The 17,710-nt window shown below is 35.9% G+C and overlaps 1 protein-coding gene across 1 annotated transcript in view; it reads right to left on the reverse strand.

Moving 5' to 3' along the window:
• Positions 1–407: 407 nt before the first annotated feature.
• Positions 408–17,710, reverse strand: part of FAP (fibroblast activation protein, alpha) — a gene marked incomplete at its 3' end in the record, with an annotated part of 35,918 nt that continues 18,615 nt past the window's right edge. Inside the window, exons 13-25 of the mRNA XM_008937723.1 lie at positions 16,255–16,359; positions 16,095–16,165; positions 15,447–15,500; positions 14,989–15,113; positions 13,728–13,775; positions 11,670–11,768; positions 11,102–11,171; positions 9,686–9,880; positions 6,766–6,820; positions 4,747–4,846; positions 1,698–1,762; positions 751–823; positions 408–481 (exon numbers count right to left, since the gene is read on the reverse strand). Coding sequence (XP_008935971.1) covers positions 408–481; positions 751–823; positions 1,698–1,762; positions 4,747–4,846; positions 6,766–6,820; positions 9,686–9,880; positions 11,102–11,171; positions 11,670–11,768; positions 13,728–13,775; positions 14,989–15,113; positions 15,447–15,500; positions 16,095–16,165; positions 16,255–16,359 — 1,134 coding nt within the window. The remainder of the gene's footprint in view (positions 482–750; positions 824–1,697; positions 1,763–4,746; positions 4,847–6,765; positions 6,821–9,685; positions 9,881–11,101; positions 11,172–11,669; positions 11,769–13,727; positions 13,776–14,988; positions 15,114–15,446; positions 15,501–16,094; positions 16,166–16,254; positions 16,360–17,710) is intronic.

A 17,710-nucleotide genomic window follows, 5' to 3' on the forward strand; every position in this document is an offset into this window, starting at 1 on the left:
TCTATGATTCTATGATTCTATGTCCAGTTCAAGATAGGATCCATGAGAACCAGTGATGGTTCTGGCCCAGTAGCAAGCTCCTTTACCTTCCTCTCTTTTAGTAGCTATCAGTAATTTCATCTGGATTCTCATTATTTTCCCTGGCTCATTTTAAAAATCTCTGTGTCACTCTTGACAAGAAAGAAATCCTTCTAGCATCCAAGGACAAGAAAGAAAAAAAACAAAACAGTCAGGCAAATCCTCTGAGGAAGAAATTTTTTATGAAAAGTAACAAATGCACTAGCAATTCTCAGATTTTGAAGCATATTCAGTTGAACAGAGTTCTTAAGATCAATGCCATGTGTCAGATAAGCTTATTGATAAAGCTATAAACCAGTGTTCAAAATGAAAAACAATCTGTTATTTACCATTGCCTGGAAATCCACCTGTGCATTAACCAGAGCTTTTGCAATTTGTGCTGAGTTCTGAAAATGTACATTATCTGAAAAAGAAAAAAAAAAAACAAAAACAAAAAAGAGACTGGCTGTTGAAAAGTGTAAATACTACAAAGCACAAAGTTATAGTGCATTAAGTTGTGTCCACTAATTATCAAGCGATACAGCTGACATTACTAAGAATGAGTAAGCATCTTATGTCATATGGTAATCCACCAAAGATCTAAGTACTGACTCTAATCAAAGTCATAGAAAGATGCTTAATGTTTTTCAAACAAAGTGGGACTGTATTTGTACTACCATTTGCAAACCTCACCATCTGCTGTTCCATGGATGAGAAGATACTCTACGTTTTGGAAATTCTTTGCTCTTGCCATCACAGTTGAATTCTGTTGAGAGGAAAAATGCACACTTCAGCAGTTTCAATTTAAAGCACTCAATCACAGCGCTGAGAGGCTTTCATTGCCTACTAGAACAATAATCAAACAGTTGGACTGGCATAATAATGACAGTAGTGACTTCCTATAAATCTGGGATTATTCAGAAGCCATATATATTTTGTGCCTTTTCTAAGGGCCAGTTCATGAAAAACACAGCACTAGTCATGTATCATTCCCTGAACACTCTAACTCCTGACTACCTAGATGGCTCTATCAGGGGAGTTTGGTACCGAACATCTCTGTTGTTTGAGTTGGGATGGAGAATAGGTACCGAGAACATCATCCAAAATCTTTAATGGGATTCTTTCCACTAACTTCTTTAGGTGTTAATTCAGGTCTCTCTGTATCCAGAGCTGGTATGTCTGTTGTTAGAAGAAGCTGTCCTATCAAAAGCAGAAAGGCAACCTGTCCCAGGTAGGGGAAGCTCTTCTGACCATATAATATACTTATGATTTTATGAGAGAGCTGAATTTTCATGAAGCAGTTTCCATACTGCAGCTAACACTACCCACCAAAACTGTATCAACATCGACATTTTAACCTCTCTCATGTGAATTCTTTCCCAGGTGAATGGTTTGCACTGGCAGAACTGTCTCTGACTTGACAATTGAGAAAACGAGGATACTTCAGTTTAGCGTATTTAGGAGTGACAAATACGAAACCACATGTAACTATGGAGATATGAATTCTGGAGTAGTAGCTTAGCTGCTACAGGACTGCCACTATGAGAGCTGATGGGTCATGTTCTTTCTTCACAGTTCTGCTTGCCCATGGAAATATGATTCAAATTTAAGGCAGCTGAACATGGAAAGAGATTTCTCACCTTGTAGTGCTCAAGATTATCGGACTCTACAGGAAGACCCATAAATCGTTCTGTGTAGATAGATGCTGTGATATTAAAGAAGAAAAAAAGCTGTAGATAAAGAATGTACAGATACTTTTGTGCCTCCAGTGACATATAGCAAATTAAACATTTATTTTAACTCTATCTGTTCTCCTTGGTTTCCTCATGATACACCAAATTTAAACATATTTTTAAAAAATCAGCTATGAAGGTCAGTTAATAAACATCCTCCAAACCATCCTTGCAGAAATAGTGGTTTGATGCTCATCTGTGGAACCAACAGAAGGTTTTGTGGATAAATGTAATCAACTGGTACTGCTTTATGCTATTGCGTTCAGCTCCAGAAGTCAGTTTGAATGATTCAATGAGCCAATAAATGTGTATGGTGGAAAGATGACACAGACTGTTTTTGACACCTTAAAAAGAGAAGCTGAGCAGGAATTTCAGCCTGGGATGTGTATGTGTACATACAGTAAATATGGATATATATGTTGTCCTTTTCCTACTGAATGGTTATATGCAGCAATTAGGGGGAGCAGGAAATGATACAGGCTTGCACTGGAGAAGTGGTGCAATTGCTGTTCAGGTCTCTTTTCAATTCCTTTTTCTATCTACAATAAAGGCTATTAACAGATTGGACAAGACAAATGTGAATAACTGAACAGTACCTATCACCAAGAAATTAGTAGGTACAGATATCTTTGAGCTGCCTGGGTATTCATAATTTAACTAAGAGCTGTTAGGAAAATCTGTGGAAAACTGATGCAGCAGCTGTCACTACCAGAACATTACTTTCTTTATGACCTTGCCTTGAAAGAATAACTGACACATATTAAGCAGTTAAGCTGCTGTATGACAAAACCTAACAGAATCAGGGCTTTCTGACGAAGAAGAGCTAGCATCTTTCCCTCCCATAAGAGGGGTAATGGCCACTGTAATCAGTCAGGAATTGGAATTGTCTACTGTGTTATCCAGTTTGGTACATTGCATTAGAATAATTGTTTTGAAAAGAAGAAATGAGAATCTTCCCAGGAAAGGAAAATGACTCAATATAGCCATGTTCCCTTAGTTTGTTGTGTATCCTTTATATATGTTACTGCTGAGTGCTAAAGCTGTGTATTATGTCTTGCAGATCAGCCAAATAAGGATCCTGAAGATAATCTGTAATAAACTAAGTTAAAAAAAGAAAAAACATCTAAGTAGCCTACCTTTTATCAAAATTCTTTATCATTCAATGAAAACATAAAATGTGCAATATCTGTTGTCAACACAATGTCAAACAACCATATTGGGCTTAAGTTTTCAATAAAACAGACTCTTTGTGGATGGCTGGCATTTCTACAGTATTCCGAGCCAAATTCTCCACTCTCTTCTACCAGTTTAGCTACAAGTAGTCCACAGAGGTCAGCAGAATTGCATTATAATGACTAAATGGAAGATTCGGCTTGTCAATTACTGAGGAATAAAAAGGAGATAAATTGAAAATTTTAGTAAAAGTCACAGATCGAATGCTTTTAGCTATACATTGTCCCTGAATGTTGTTTCCCTTGCTAGCTTAATAACTCTTCAGCTGTTATTCACTCTGACACAAGATGGAAGGGAGTGGGAGGACTTCAGAGAAACGATTATGGTCCAGACTCTAATCTGTGCATCTAAAAGAGAGTGGGAGAGAGTTTAGAAGCTCTAGGGGCCAGTACATCCTCTGACATACTGATACTACTTAGAGATTCAAATATGCCCCTATCACAGTTCATCCTAATGTTAACATGGCCTGTTTGCCAAAACCTATGACTCATGACTTCCTTCTGTTTCCTTCCTTCCTTCCTTAGTGGAGGTACATTTGCCCGTTTGGATTTTACAATGTGTTTTTAGCAAGATTCTTTAACTTTTTCCTGATAATTCATTTAGGATAAATATTGCAATGGTGCAGGTCTAACCCACTTTAACTTAAAAACGTCATTAAATTCTTTGAAAGCATTTATAACTCTTCTTTTATTGAAGGACTTTTGCAAAAATAATGTTTTACGCATGCATTCTGCAAATAATTTTGTGATCATGAGTGAAAACGTCTTAAAAAACCCTTGATGCCAGTGAAAAAATTAAAACTATGCTTCCTGTGTCATACAAATGTTTTCTCCTTTATTTGCAAAACACCATAATAGAAAAAAATGTCTGTACTAGCAGTCAGGGAAGGAATAATTTCCTTTAATAAAAATTTTTTCTCGTAACCAAGACTTATCCAACACCATATGCTACGTAAATGTGTTCACAGTGCTACATTTTCCTCATTGAAAACATGCATGCTATGGTTCTTTTTTACACTAAGGTTCCTATACATTGTGCCAAAAGCTTAACAGGTCTGCAAGTAAATATGAGTATGTGCCTGCTTTATTCACACAGTAAGGCCCTGGGTGTATACTCAGGTGTTTCCTCTGAACAGTTTGGAGCCTAGAGTAAATAGAGAAAAATATGTCGTAACACAACAACAAAGGAGGTTGGCTGAGACATACCTAAAGTTAAAAGTATTTAATTAAAAAAAACATATCAGACACAACTGAGTCCCTCTCTTTTCCACTGCTTTTGGGAAATAACTCTGCAGTCATCAGAGATACAGATTCCTGACTGAGGTCACCTGGAGTATCTGAAGTTGAAGTGCACCATGATTCCTTTAATGGCAGAAAAGTAATTTTGTCTGTTTCTGAATTCGGTGATAATGTTTTAACAGGATTTTTAGGGAGATCACTCCTGAGTATAGCAGTTCATCAGAAGGGCTTTACACACATACTGTTACAGAAGTGCATTTGGGTGTACTTTCTTCTGTGTGACAAAGCCTGTTCCAAACTGCCAGTTGCAGTCAGTTATTTCTAGTAAGGAAAACAATAAACTTAAGGTCTTAAGAGTTTTATTTTTAGGTAATTGCAATGCCTTTAAATGTCATATTGCCAGTTTCCTGCAATGATTTAATTCAGAAAGCCATTAAATGCTACATCTTGCTTTCCAAGTCATTATTAATAAGAAGTTTCCATACCATAATATTCCCAGCTGGAAACAGGTGCCACAGCCATTCCACATTTAAATACTCCACTTCCAGATCCAAGTGCCAAAGAAGTTACGTACCCACCATAGGACTAGGGAAAAAGTCAGTTTAAAATTATTGGTGAAGTATAATTTTATTTTGTGAAGCAAGCACATATAAATGAGTTCCAACGTACATATTTTGCTTTGAATGCACAGAGGACAAAGTAACAAATGCTTTTAATAGCTTTTTTTTTATTATTTATTTCAAATACGATTTCTTGTGAGAGAGACTGGACAATTTTACTGAAGAGAACTGGAGGCTGGAGTAATTCTTCCCTATTGCCTGCCACCCTTCCTGTTATTTTCTGCCTGATTTCTCAAACTAGGATCCAGCAAGGAACAAAAAATTCATATCTGGAACTTAGGTAAAATAGTAGGTAAGCCTAGATATCAGAACAGATCTGTGCAACTGTGCAAGGCTAGTTGCTGAGACAGGAATATACTGTCAACAAAAAGCGTTTGGTTTGGCTGTCCATATGATGTGGAACTGGGGTTGCAAAATACTTGTACTAGGTGTTCAGGAAATAATAGGCTGCTATTTACTTTGGACTGGAGGGAAGGATAAAAATATGGGGTATGTCATGAAGAATTCTGAAGATTATCAACCTCATCAATAACATATGAAAGACTAAGGGAAATAAGCAAAACTATTATATTTCAAGCAACTTTTATAGTTACAGTAGTTACAGTGGAACTGAACCTCACATGATCTATCCTATAATGTGTTTGTGGGCATCCTCTTACAATGAAACTGGGCCAACGAAAAAAAACCAAACACACAAAAACAGGAAAAAAAAAAAACCAAAACCCAATCAGTAACAGATCAGAAGAATTCTCCTGGCAAAGACAGTCAGTTAAAGAGAATGAAATAAAAGGTCTTTCTGAATAATAATGAGAGAAAAATGAACAAGTATAAAGAGAAAAATACTGGAAAATGTTAACGAGTGGCTAACATACCAGTTTATACTGTAAGCTTTCTTAGTAATGCTGCCTGTTACTGCTGAGTAGCTGACAGTGAAGGAGTAAGGGTAGCTAACACAGGTCTGGCATTCAACCCCTTTTAGCATTCCTTATAGTCCTAATGTCACTAATCCATGAGACCCTCAGGTGTTGCTTAACAGCTCATTCTCCTGCATAGTGTAATTCTGTTGCACTGAAGCTGTTGGAGCTGCGTAGGAGGCCCAGTTCTAACTATGCACTCTTGATCCAGCCATCCATGATGAACACTGACTATTCCAATAATTTATTTTTCTCCTATTAGCATGCAGTGCTATCCTAAAATTTGTACTTGAGGTATGCTACTCTATTTCTCAGTGCCTAAGTGGAATCTGACAATTTAATAACAAAGACTTGCAATACAACTGGCTATAAAAGGTTCTGGGAGTGGTATAAAGCAAAGTACATTAAAAAAAATCAAAACTGAAAAATGGGCTGGCTAATTATTTGGAATGACTCCTATACTGTCCATTTTTTCCAGGTCTTGATGAAGATGTCAACGTCACACACCCCTCAGACCCGCATTCATCCCTAGTGACCATTTCAAAGCCAGCCCAGTATACAGTGATTCAGAATGATGCAAGGGTCACAGTTTCTGGTGAGAGATATTCATAGGACCTTTCTCATTATTTTAATCTCACCAGAAAGGATGATACTTGAATTTTGACACCATGCCTGTAAGTCTCTAAGTTAAAACAAATTAAAATGTCTCAGTATTGCTTAATTTCAAATCCATACAATGTATTAGACATAAGCTTTTTAAAATTCCCCCTAGAGCTGCCAAAGATCCCTTTTCAGGGGCCTGAACTGCTGCAATTGCATGTATAAAGGCACCAACAGGAACCATCCCTTTTGGCAACACCATCAAACACTGGTAGAAGAAACTTTATACAGATTTAGGATAATATAGGGAAGAATTAAAAAAATTCTGCAGGATTATTTAAAGATAGATACAAAAAAATCAACCACTTACCCAGCCCCATATTGCTATTCGTTTCTCATCGATAAAACCCATCTCTATAAATTTCCTGTGGAAAAGAAAATCACAGAAATAAATGCACTATTACAAAAAATTGCTAATATAATAAAAAATTAGCAAAAAAGAATTTTTTCCTTTACTTTTTCCTACATATCCCAGCATTCTGACCAAACTGACAATCAACATAGCACGCCTGATTTTTACAAGGTATCAATTATTCAATGAATAAATATTTCAGAGGAAAAGGAAGACATTTTTTTGAAAGAATAAAAACTGCTGAAATTAATACTTTGTTCATAATATTCTTCTCTTCCAGTGGATGAGGACTCAGCCCAAATGGTTTCTTTGCAAAAAAGTTATTTTTTTCTTACACTTAGAATATTTTTTCCTATACTTGAATATTTAGTCTGGACTAAATTAATCATATATATTACACTCATGTTGTACATGTGCATATATGTGTATGTGCATATACATATGTACTGACATGCAGTCACACACACGCAGAGAAAAAAGTTCTAAATGTTTACTCCTACTAACAACCACATCTCACTTCCCGTAGCTCTACCTTCCCACAGGCTATTATCATTTTCATATCGAAGGTTCAGGATTACTGTTAACATTCAGACCTTATCCTGCAAGATGCTCAACATGCTCCACTTATGAATTGACACTCTGGTCCCTAAAAAGGCACAGTATCAACCTCTGAGATCAGGGATTTCCTGGAGCTATAAGCTTTCTTTTTTATGAGCCTGAAAAGTGAAGAGCACATACCACTACTATAACAAGAAATGAGAAAAATATCTGATGCTCCAAGTAGCTTGCAATGGATGAAAGGAGTACCTTGCTTATGGTGAAAGAGACTTTGACCAAACAGGTCAAAGAGAATCATCAATATTAGGTCTCCTACAAAAATCCTGAATCAGAGTCTAAAGACTGTATTTCCTGAGCTGTATTAGCAGCAGTAAAGAAGGTAAGGCGAAAAACCACAAAGGATCAAGGGGGAGAGATAAACCAACTAGATTCAGATACAACTGAGGACACATATCAGCCTTATTTTACTGGGACAAACGAGTGACTAACAACACCCAAAATGCAGGATACTGTCTGGGTGGGACCAAGTAAAAAAAGCCAAAAAATTATTCAGCTTTGTTATATCGTTGTCTTCATCCCTAAGGTTCCTCCTATAGTAAAAGCCCTTCCAAGAATTTCCCACTAGAGTACAGGATCTGCTCTAAGAATCATGCATCTCTAACATGACCATGTGTTAGATCAGGAAGATGGAATGCAATACATTTAATTGAGTAAAAATTTAGTTTAGGTGCTAACACAACACTGGCAATTGTGAAGTCTGAGGTCATTTCTTCGCAGCCTGTCTCAGCAGTTTTTGCAACTGCAGAATCAGTTTAGCTTCTCTCTGTCTCTGACATTTTATGTCTGAGTGATGGCTCAGAGTAATAAATAAAGTTCTGTCTCTTGTGATATTTTAAAGTAGACCATTGCTGCTAAAATTTCAAGAAAGACAATCAAATAACAGATTAATAGAAACACCTGACATAATATACAGCTATTCTGTTTCATTTATCACTGAAAAGGACAATGGTGTGTTGATATCATTGAGGAGGAAAGGAATTATCACAAGGGAGAAAGAGGAAGGAACAGATACCCTCCTCACACACACTTGTAAATACAGGTAGTGTGTACAAACAAGCAGAGAAATTGCTGGAAACCTGGACTGCTGCATCCAATTTCGAGCTAAGCTGCTTAGAGTCAGGACTGTTACTGGGGGAAAGAGGGAAGTTATTGCTGCAACTGGAATTCTATCTATGCCCTGATGGGCCAAATTCCAGACCAAAGGCATTCCTTACTCCTGCCTTGCACTCCTATCTGTGGGGTTCGAACTAACACTTCTTTAAATAGAACAGAATCAGAATCCTATAATTGTTTTGGTTGGAAAAGACCTTCAAGATCATCGAGTCCAATCATTAACTTAATACTGCCAAGCCCACCACTAAACCATGTCCCTAAGCACCTAAGCTACACAGCTTTTAAATATCTCCAGGGATGCTGACTCCACCACTTCCCTGGGCAGCCTGTTCCAGGGCTTGACAGCCCTTTCTGTGAAGATGTTTCTCCTAATATGCAACATAAACCTCCTCTGGCACAACTTGAGGCCGTTTCCTCTTGTCCTGTCAAGAGGAAATGCTCACTTTAGCAGTGGTACTACACCTATAAGCTTAACAGGCACCCTTTCTTTACAAAGCCTCAGCTTTCACTCTCTCCCAAAACCTCTGCTTAGAGAATTATCTTCTCTTGGAACACTAAGAGTTTTGATGTAAAGAAGCAACTGCTGGGGAACAAACACCAGTGTGCCACAGACACTTTCTGTTGCTCATAACTGTTCTAAAACAGCATGAAAGGCAAGTTTATGACTAACAGAGCTCTAGAAGGCTTGGGTTAGGATTCAGTTTTGCTATAAACTTTGCATTTGACCTTTAGCTAATCACTGTGGTACATCTATGGTTCTTTGGTTAACCGTTATGGTCACTGAGGTGGGTTTCCCCTACAGGGAAAAATTAAGAATAATGGACAATACATTGGTTTACTTTTCACCACTGACGCTTGTACTTCCTTAGGCCTAGGACTGAAGCCTCTGATGATGGTCTTATAAAATTGAAGTGGTGTGATCCAAACACAGACTTAGTAGTACATGGACTTAATATACCACACAAAACTTCACTGACATCAAGCACCTCAGTAATACTTTATTTCTACAAGTCTTCTCATCTTATTTCCTGAAGACTGCAGCTCTCCAGAAGAAAGGCTGAGAAGTATATTTAATATTTTTTTCTTTTCATATTACTTCTTGTAGGTATGCAAAAATAACAGTTATACAAGGAGATATTCTACTTACTTCACTGCTGAGATTTGGTCCTCAACTTCATAGACTCCCAGTCTTCGATATACTGCATGTAACATCTTGTCACCTTGATAAGCTGTCCCTCTGCCATCCACTAGAGCAACAATAATTCCTTCTTTGCTTGCAAGATAGGTTATCCAGCTAATGCTAAATGTTTCCTTTACATTCTGACTGCAAGGTCCTCCGTACCTATGGATAATAATTCATACATTTTCAAGTCATATTTATGAATTGATAAATTTTTACTGGATACTAAACTATAGCTATAAGTACCTCTTACATTTTCTCCACAAATATTTTTCTATATGGCTGTGTTTTGTAGACTAACAATTCAATTACCATTTTCATATATTTGCGATATTTTGTGATATAAAAATCTACTTTAATGTTTTAGGTCTTATGCCTAAGGCAAATCATTAATTTTAGCTCACACTAAGGTGTACAGCATCAGATGAGCATCCTAAGGGGAATCTCTGGAAGAGTAATGCCTCAAAGACTCCATTCTGTCTTCTCTTCAAATTCCTTAGGTGTACTGGGTCTTTTTGGTGCTTTTCCACTTTTCTGCATTTGATCTCCACATGCAGTCAGCAATGACAAAGAAAACAGGAGGAAAAAAGTACAGTTCTTTCCACTTTTTGGCCATCCCCAGACCTTCTTTGTTTCAGTAGGCAATATCATGTGCTGTTGGAGCTGTGGGGAGAACACACCCCACAAAATGGAGCAATACAGAGATAGACACTCCTCATGAGAATGGCCTAATGCAAGTTACACGTTTGACCTCAAGGACATGACAGACTTAATCTTCTACTCTAATCTTCATTTACACATACTTAGCATTCTTGGACCTTTGGATCATCACTGGTTAATAAAAAAATTATGTAAGGTTTATTACACCCACTGAGCATTCCTTTCTGTATCTCTTTTTTTTTTTTTTGCACTACTGTAATTTTTGTTGCTTTTTCTGCCTGCAGTAAATTAAATCCATGTCAAATGGTCTTCAGAAGGAACATTTTATCGAAGCCAGTTCACATGGTTAGGAGTGTTTGGCTTTGTTTCTTAAAAAAAAAAATAAATTCATATTAGCAAAGCTGAATCAATAATTCCAGACTGCCTCATGATAAACAGAAGTAGCAACAGAGCTAAGAACTCCAAGCAATACCCTACATGTCTTTATCCTCTCTCTTTCTCTGAGATACTAATCCTTTCCATGCTAAGATTAACATTAAAAGCCTCATTGATTTCTGTTGGGTTGAATTTCTATTCCAGAAATATATATTAAAAAATCACAACAAACAAAACACAACTAAGTGGTTTTGCTTTTGATTCATAAAATGTTACAATGTCCTAGGTTTTGTTAAATTATGCTTTCTGACAAAACAACAATGTTCAAAGAAAGGAAGAGTTACATACACCTGAATAAGCAGAGGGTACTTCTTGGATCTATCAAACTGTGGGGGTAGAAGCATTTTGTACCATAAAGCTAGAAAAGATATAAGAATTATATTGGTAATAGTTAAAATTATTCCTCCAAGCATAGTCCAGATAGTGTAATAGTATGTGCAAATGAATCAGCACAAACTACACAATGTATCAACTGTGAATCACAGAACTGATGCAAGTAACTGTTTATATTGAGATATCAAAGAGCAACTTTGAAGAAATAAAGTGCTCACTTTCACATTTTATTACCACTGTATTATAACACTTTTACATAATATTTAAATGTTTTACCAATAGTACTAAAGAATTTTAAAAAAATCTGGTTGTAAAGCAGAGATATATTTTAACTACTATTTTACAGAGATATTTTTTTATTTGAGGCACAAATTTGCTCTTGTCAAACAGGGCAGAACCAGATCTCTTCTTCCCAATCTGACAGGCTAACCAGTTTGTTCCACAGAAAGACAATACTTATTATAACAAACTGAAAGCAAAACATTAAAATGCTGGGAATAATAATAAGCTGTATCATTCTTACTTATACTATCCACTTCAAGTTTATTTATTTCTTCTTTTGGAAGTTTGATCTCTTGCAAAGCGGACTGCAATTCCCAATTATCTTCCAATACTCTGAGCTCTAAGTAAAAGAAATGCCTGAATTATTACCTAATGTATTACTAATTCCTCTTAATTAACAGAGATTATTTTGTGTTATTAGAATAGAAAGGATATTTGTGAATTTTACGAGTAATGAAATCAAACTCAGACAGTTCTAACTGAGCTTGATCACATTGCTAAGTAAAAGCAAGGCACTGGTATTATAGTGTACAAATGTTTGTTAGATTTTTATAGGATGTACATTTTGGAATGCAAATCACCACCTCAGCTGAACCCTTTTCTGTCCTTCCCCTCCAAACTCCTGAAACTTGCCCAGTACCACAAATGAATTGTAAACATACTGGAAGGAGCTTCCAAACTAGTGTATGTTAGTTGAACTGCATGCTTCTTACTAAAATTTATAGGTGACATATTTTCAAAATGCTGCCAACTGCGGTGAAAAATGGATCTGCTAAAAATAGTTTTGCACCACAGAAGAGATTATGAAACCATGGGACTTAAGGAAAATTAATCCAAAAAAGGCCATGAAAAATTCAAAGAGAAGCTTCATTTGGTTTTATCCCTGAAGAATAATAGTACAGCAGAGTGAGGCATCATAAAACTGGTAGTGAAGATCCATTAAATGAAATTGTTCTCTCCTCTAGAGGGCTCAAGAAACAAATACTTGTAGTTAGGCACTTGGCTGTACTTCATGCAATTCATACTTTGATACAGAAGTAGTAGAGGCCCTTGACACACAAGGTCCTAATGAAGCAGAGAGCTATAACAATGGATTAAATGTGAAAAAAAAAAAAAATCAATGCATTAGCTGTATTTAAATCTTTATACCCATTTAAACCTTCTGCAAAAGAAATACTAGAAGAAGATGGGGTTTTTATAGCACATTTACGCTGGACATGTTGACCAGTCTTTTTTTTTGCATCTGCAGATATTTTTGAGTGGTTAAAACCCAAGATGTTTGAGTTACGTTGCAATTCCTTGACTTCTGCGTGAATCACCACTGACTAATTTAGCTTAACAATGTTGCATTATTTGACTTCCTTATGTTTTTATGAGTCTTCTGGTCAGACAATACTCAGTTAATAGTGGCGATATCAATATGAGCTGAACTGTAAGGACCCCAGCATTAGAACTATCAGTTCACTTCCACTGAACTGGGGAAGAAAGGGGGAATGCCAAATCACTGAAGGCTTTTTACAGTATCATGCTAGTTCTCATAACATTTCAGGACTGAGGGTTTTAAGTTGGAGAAGAATTTTTAGGGAAAAAAAGGGACAGAGAGAGAAAACTCTCTGCAGAGCAATTAATGTTTTCACAGTTAGTAAATTCCTGCTTTGCCTGGTAGCACAGTCCTCACTAACAGGCTACTTAAGGAACGAGACCTCTGAATGTTTCTTGCTGTAGTTTCCATTTTGTATCAATAATTGCACCTTGTATGAAACATTTATTTGAACTGATCATCTGAAAGAGCTTCTGCTTTTCCCTGACATCTCTACTGATGGCTGAAGAACAAATCACTGACCCAAAATCTAATTAGTGCAGTACAACGACTCAAACGACAAACTCTAAATAGTATACTGTTGCCTTTTGCATGGGGTAGGGTTGCCTCATGAAAGAAAGTCTTCTGCTTACCCAAATGCCGAAAGAAATAGTTTGGAAATCACATAAATGTTTTCTACAAGGTTTGATGCAATATTTGGTAGTCAAAGAGTTGCTCGTGTTCATTGCCTCTATAGTGTGTACACAGCAAAACCACTAGGATCCTATAAAAGTGCCAGACTCAGCAATGAAAATAAAGGCATTGGTGTGTTCATTAATACTTGTATTTTACTAATTAATCTACAAAGACACTAGATATTTTAATAACAGTCAAGACAACAGGCTTAATCACAGTCTTAAATATTGTATTAGAGGATATGCATAGTGAAGATCAATGAGAAAAACAACTGCTCAGAAATAGGCAGGATATTTGCACTACCTCTATCACCACGGTTCTCAAAAAGAGTAGAAATGGGAATCCCAGGACCTGTCGTAAGAAAGATAAAAAGGCAGTTTATAGTTTGAAGCTAGAATTTGGTGATGGAGTGTGTTACATTAACATTGGTAACTGACAGGTGTTAAAGAGCTCAAAAGTGACACAAATCTGAACCTTCTTTGCTGTATAACCCACTAATCCCTGCTGGATGAAATACATAAGGTACTTGTTGTACATAGACTTGTATAGATACAGGCATCACTTAGCAAACATAAGAGAAGTCACTTTGAATCTGCTAACAAACCCTTCCTACAGATGAAGTGACATCTAGTATAATACCTGAGGTGTGATTACATAAGGCAAATGAAGAATTAACAGTGTGGAACATTCTTATGAGAACATGTCACATCATATTTGTGAAGGTGAGTGGCTTTCATATGGTGACGACCTTACTGACTATTTTGTGCAAGACTGATTGAAAGGTGTTATTATTTGCTACATTTGCTTCTCTGCTCAGTGGAAGTTCTAAGGAACTCTTCAGCAGACCAGTCAGTATAGAAACAGAAGAAAGGTAAACTTTATATGAAATACACAAAAGGAAAAACCTTGTATATTTTTCTTTTTTTTTTTTTTAGACTTCACTGTTTGAATACAGCAATGGACGAAATCTTTGATCACTGAAATCAACTAACTTATTTCAAAAGAGCTAAGACTTCATTTAATACCTCTGTGTTAAAATTGGTTTCAATGATCACAATGATCTTGAGGAATGTAATTTTTCTTAGTTATTGGAAATGTTCTCAGAGAGTAAATATACAACATTTTGTGGCTGACACAGGTTTTAATAATTTCAAGAAGGAAACACATTATAGAAGTTTCTTATAGCTAACTTTGATCACACAAATTGGAACTCGGTATGTGTTTCTAAAGCCTGCTGTTGCTCCTGCAAGAACAGGTATGACTTTGAGAAGCCAGATTAAGATCTGTTTTGTGCTATGAAGGACTTTCATAATTTTTTTTTTTTTAATTCTAAAAATCCTAAGGTAGTTGTTGGGGAAAAAAAAAAAAAAAGACTACGTATTTTTGTTTTCTGAAATATCCTCCCAAGATTTTTGGATATGGAAAAGTTTCCTTCTGGAATCTCTTCTAGTTATTGTAAAATTTTTATGATTCACCTAGCTGTCATCTGGGAAAAACAATATTATCTGTATCTCTGAAAAAGTTGAAAGAACAACTGATTGTATGTTTTCTATGTTATACATACCATAGCAGATCAAGGCGTAATACTTAGAACGTTCACTGAACCTTGCTGTATAATACTGGCATCTCTCTTTCCTTAAATTGCAAGTAATGCATTGTTTTATGATAGGTTTACTTCCAATACTGATTCTAGGAGAAACATAAAATAAAGTAGTATTTATTTTGTTATGACTGACTTCACATATGTCTGCCTCACATTCTATGATAGGCACTGTACTTTCAGACCAGTTCAGTTTAAAAATAAAAGCTTTCCCTTTTCATCAATTTTTTTTCCCCAAGAGTATACTTAAACTTTAGATGCTATTTCTCCTCAATTCTCAAATATAATCTCAGGTTGAGATTTAATCAAAATAGCTTGTGAAATTACACTTTAAACATCTTGAAACTAAATTACTTTACTGACAAATCCAGAGCTACGTTCTATCACTCTAGTACCATTAAGATAATGTTGATAACACTTACTTGTAAATATTCCTTCTTCCTGGATAGCCTTCAAATTCATTGCTTGAATAGAAACTGTAAATTCATTTATATGTTAATAAATAATCCATAAAGTGATGACCTATGAACCAGCATCAAGATGAAAAGCTGTCTTGGAAGTTAACTTAGACTTTCTGAGATTTCTGCATGTGATGGAAGAGTAAGTTAAGCTTATAAACCTTTCATCTTGATAAATCTTTGCTCAAACTCTAATTAGATGACAAACAAACCATGTAAACAGGATTTCTAGCTTAATTCTCATGAGCTAATTTCTCCAATTCAGTAAACTGTATCTATCTATCTACCTAGTAAACTGAATGAGAGACCATAAAAAGAGAAGTAACTGCAAATTGTATGAGAGTTAACCACGATTAAATTTAAGTACTTCTAAAGAAGTCTCTCTAAGATGTGTATCCAAAAATTAATAGAAAAATAAGGGCAATTAGCAAACAGTCTCCCATAAGTAAATGAATTTTGTAAACCTGTGCAGTGCCTTTACACACAAATTTTTGTGGATACATTTAGACACAAAAATTGCACCTGGTTAAAATCTAATGAGTTAACAAATGGTGTTCAAATGATTAAGTGGTGACAACACTCACAAGCTGTTCTCTTCTTCATGATACTTACATTGCATCATTTGTTACTCTGAAAATGTATATTGCCTCCCATTCTCCACTTGTAATTTGGATTGCATTCTCCTGTGAAACAAGACATATAAATTACTGAATATTGTAGAATTATTTCAGGACTTAGAGTAGATAAATGTAGAACACTTTGCTTGACTTACCACAGAGCCATTGATGTAATGAATATGCTTATAACCATTTTTGTCACTAAAAATTTTGTAGTATGAACTGCTGTCTGATGTAAAATATGGTGCAGAAACAAAGAACTGAAACAATGGAAAAAAAATGGTAGATGATATGTAAGTAAGACAGTCCAAGCTGTTTAGCAGACTATACCAAAGACATAGCAGACATACTAAAAGTAATGAGACTCTTTAATCAGTTCAGATGGCACAAAGTACTTTGCACAAGTGTTTAGCTGTGATATTCAATCTCCCAATCAGTACACATTCCAACTTCTAACCCATCATGTCAGATATCTTAAACTAGAAATAGAGATACCTCAAGTACCTCACAAAGGAAAGCTCTCCACTTATAAATGGAATAATTTGTTTGTATATTCTGAATGACCTTTCCTTTGTTATTCAAAAATAGGTAGGTGTGATTTCAAAAAAAGAAGTTTTTTGAATAAAGCTAATGTTCATGAATAGTGACAGACTGAAAAGCCTGTGGACCACAGAGCCTGTCTGATTCACTGAGAAAATACAGCACTAAGTAAATGCATATCTCAAGTTTTCCATACTATTGTTAATGGTGAAGAAGAGATTATCCCAGATAAAACCGTTTAACTTTTGCTTCCTTTCAAACCATCGCCTCTTTACTAAAATTGTCAGTCAAGGATGAGTTACTGCAGCTGTGAGTTTTATTTTCAACTCATGAATACAGAATGACCTGCAAGCTCTTCAAACATAGCACCAAACATCCCTGAGTGAATAACACTTCTGAATAATACTAAACCAAGCTTGACTAGAACCTGTGACTACATGCTAAATTGTTCTGGAGCCTGCTTCTAATATTCCTAATGCTTGAAATCCCATAATGGATAAAGTAGGGATTTATGTATGTGTGCAATTTTTTTAGCTCTAATAAAAACCTGCCATCACAACCACAAAAGAAGTGGCCAAAAATGAAAGGGATCAAGTAAAATAACTAATCCTTGTAAATGTGTAATCTTCACTTCAAATAAAAACACATCTCTTAAAGGACAGCGTACTGAAAATCAAAACTCTTGGTTAAGTCCACTGTGGTGTGAGGTCCCCATGTTGAATTCTGGTAACTTCACCTGCCTGAGGAGTAAACATAAGCAATAATACATACTCACTGATAGAATATGTGTGATTGTAAAAGTTGATCTTATGCTCTTACAATTTCCTTGCAAGTGTGTTACTACTGTAAGTTCACAAAGGCAGTTGTTATGTGTCTTCCAAGATAAAGGTCACTGGGTAAAGAAAACTTCCTTTCCTTAGGGGTAACTGCAGAGAAGTATCAACTACCACCGTAAGTAGGGTATCTTACCTTGAAGGTTCCTCCCTAGCTGAAGATGGCACGTGGCACTAAAAGTGTGTTCTGAATGGACAGGTTTTATTCTTAAAATGCTATGGTAAGGCCAATCTTCTC

The sequence above is a fragment of the Merops nubicus genome, unplaced genomic scaffold (assembly GCF_000691845.1).
Source record: "Merops nubicus isolate BGI_N331 unplaced genomic scaffold, ASM69184v1 scaffold51573, whole genome shotgun sequence".
Classification (NCBI taxonomy): Eukaryota; Metazoa; Chordata; class Aves; order Coraciiformes; family Meropidae; genus Merops; species Merops nubicus.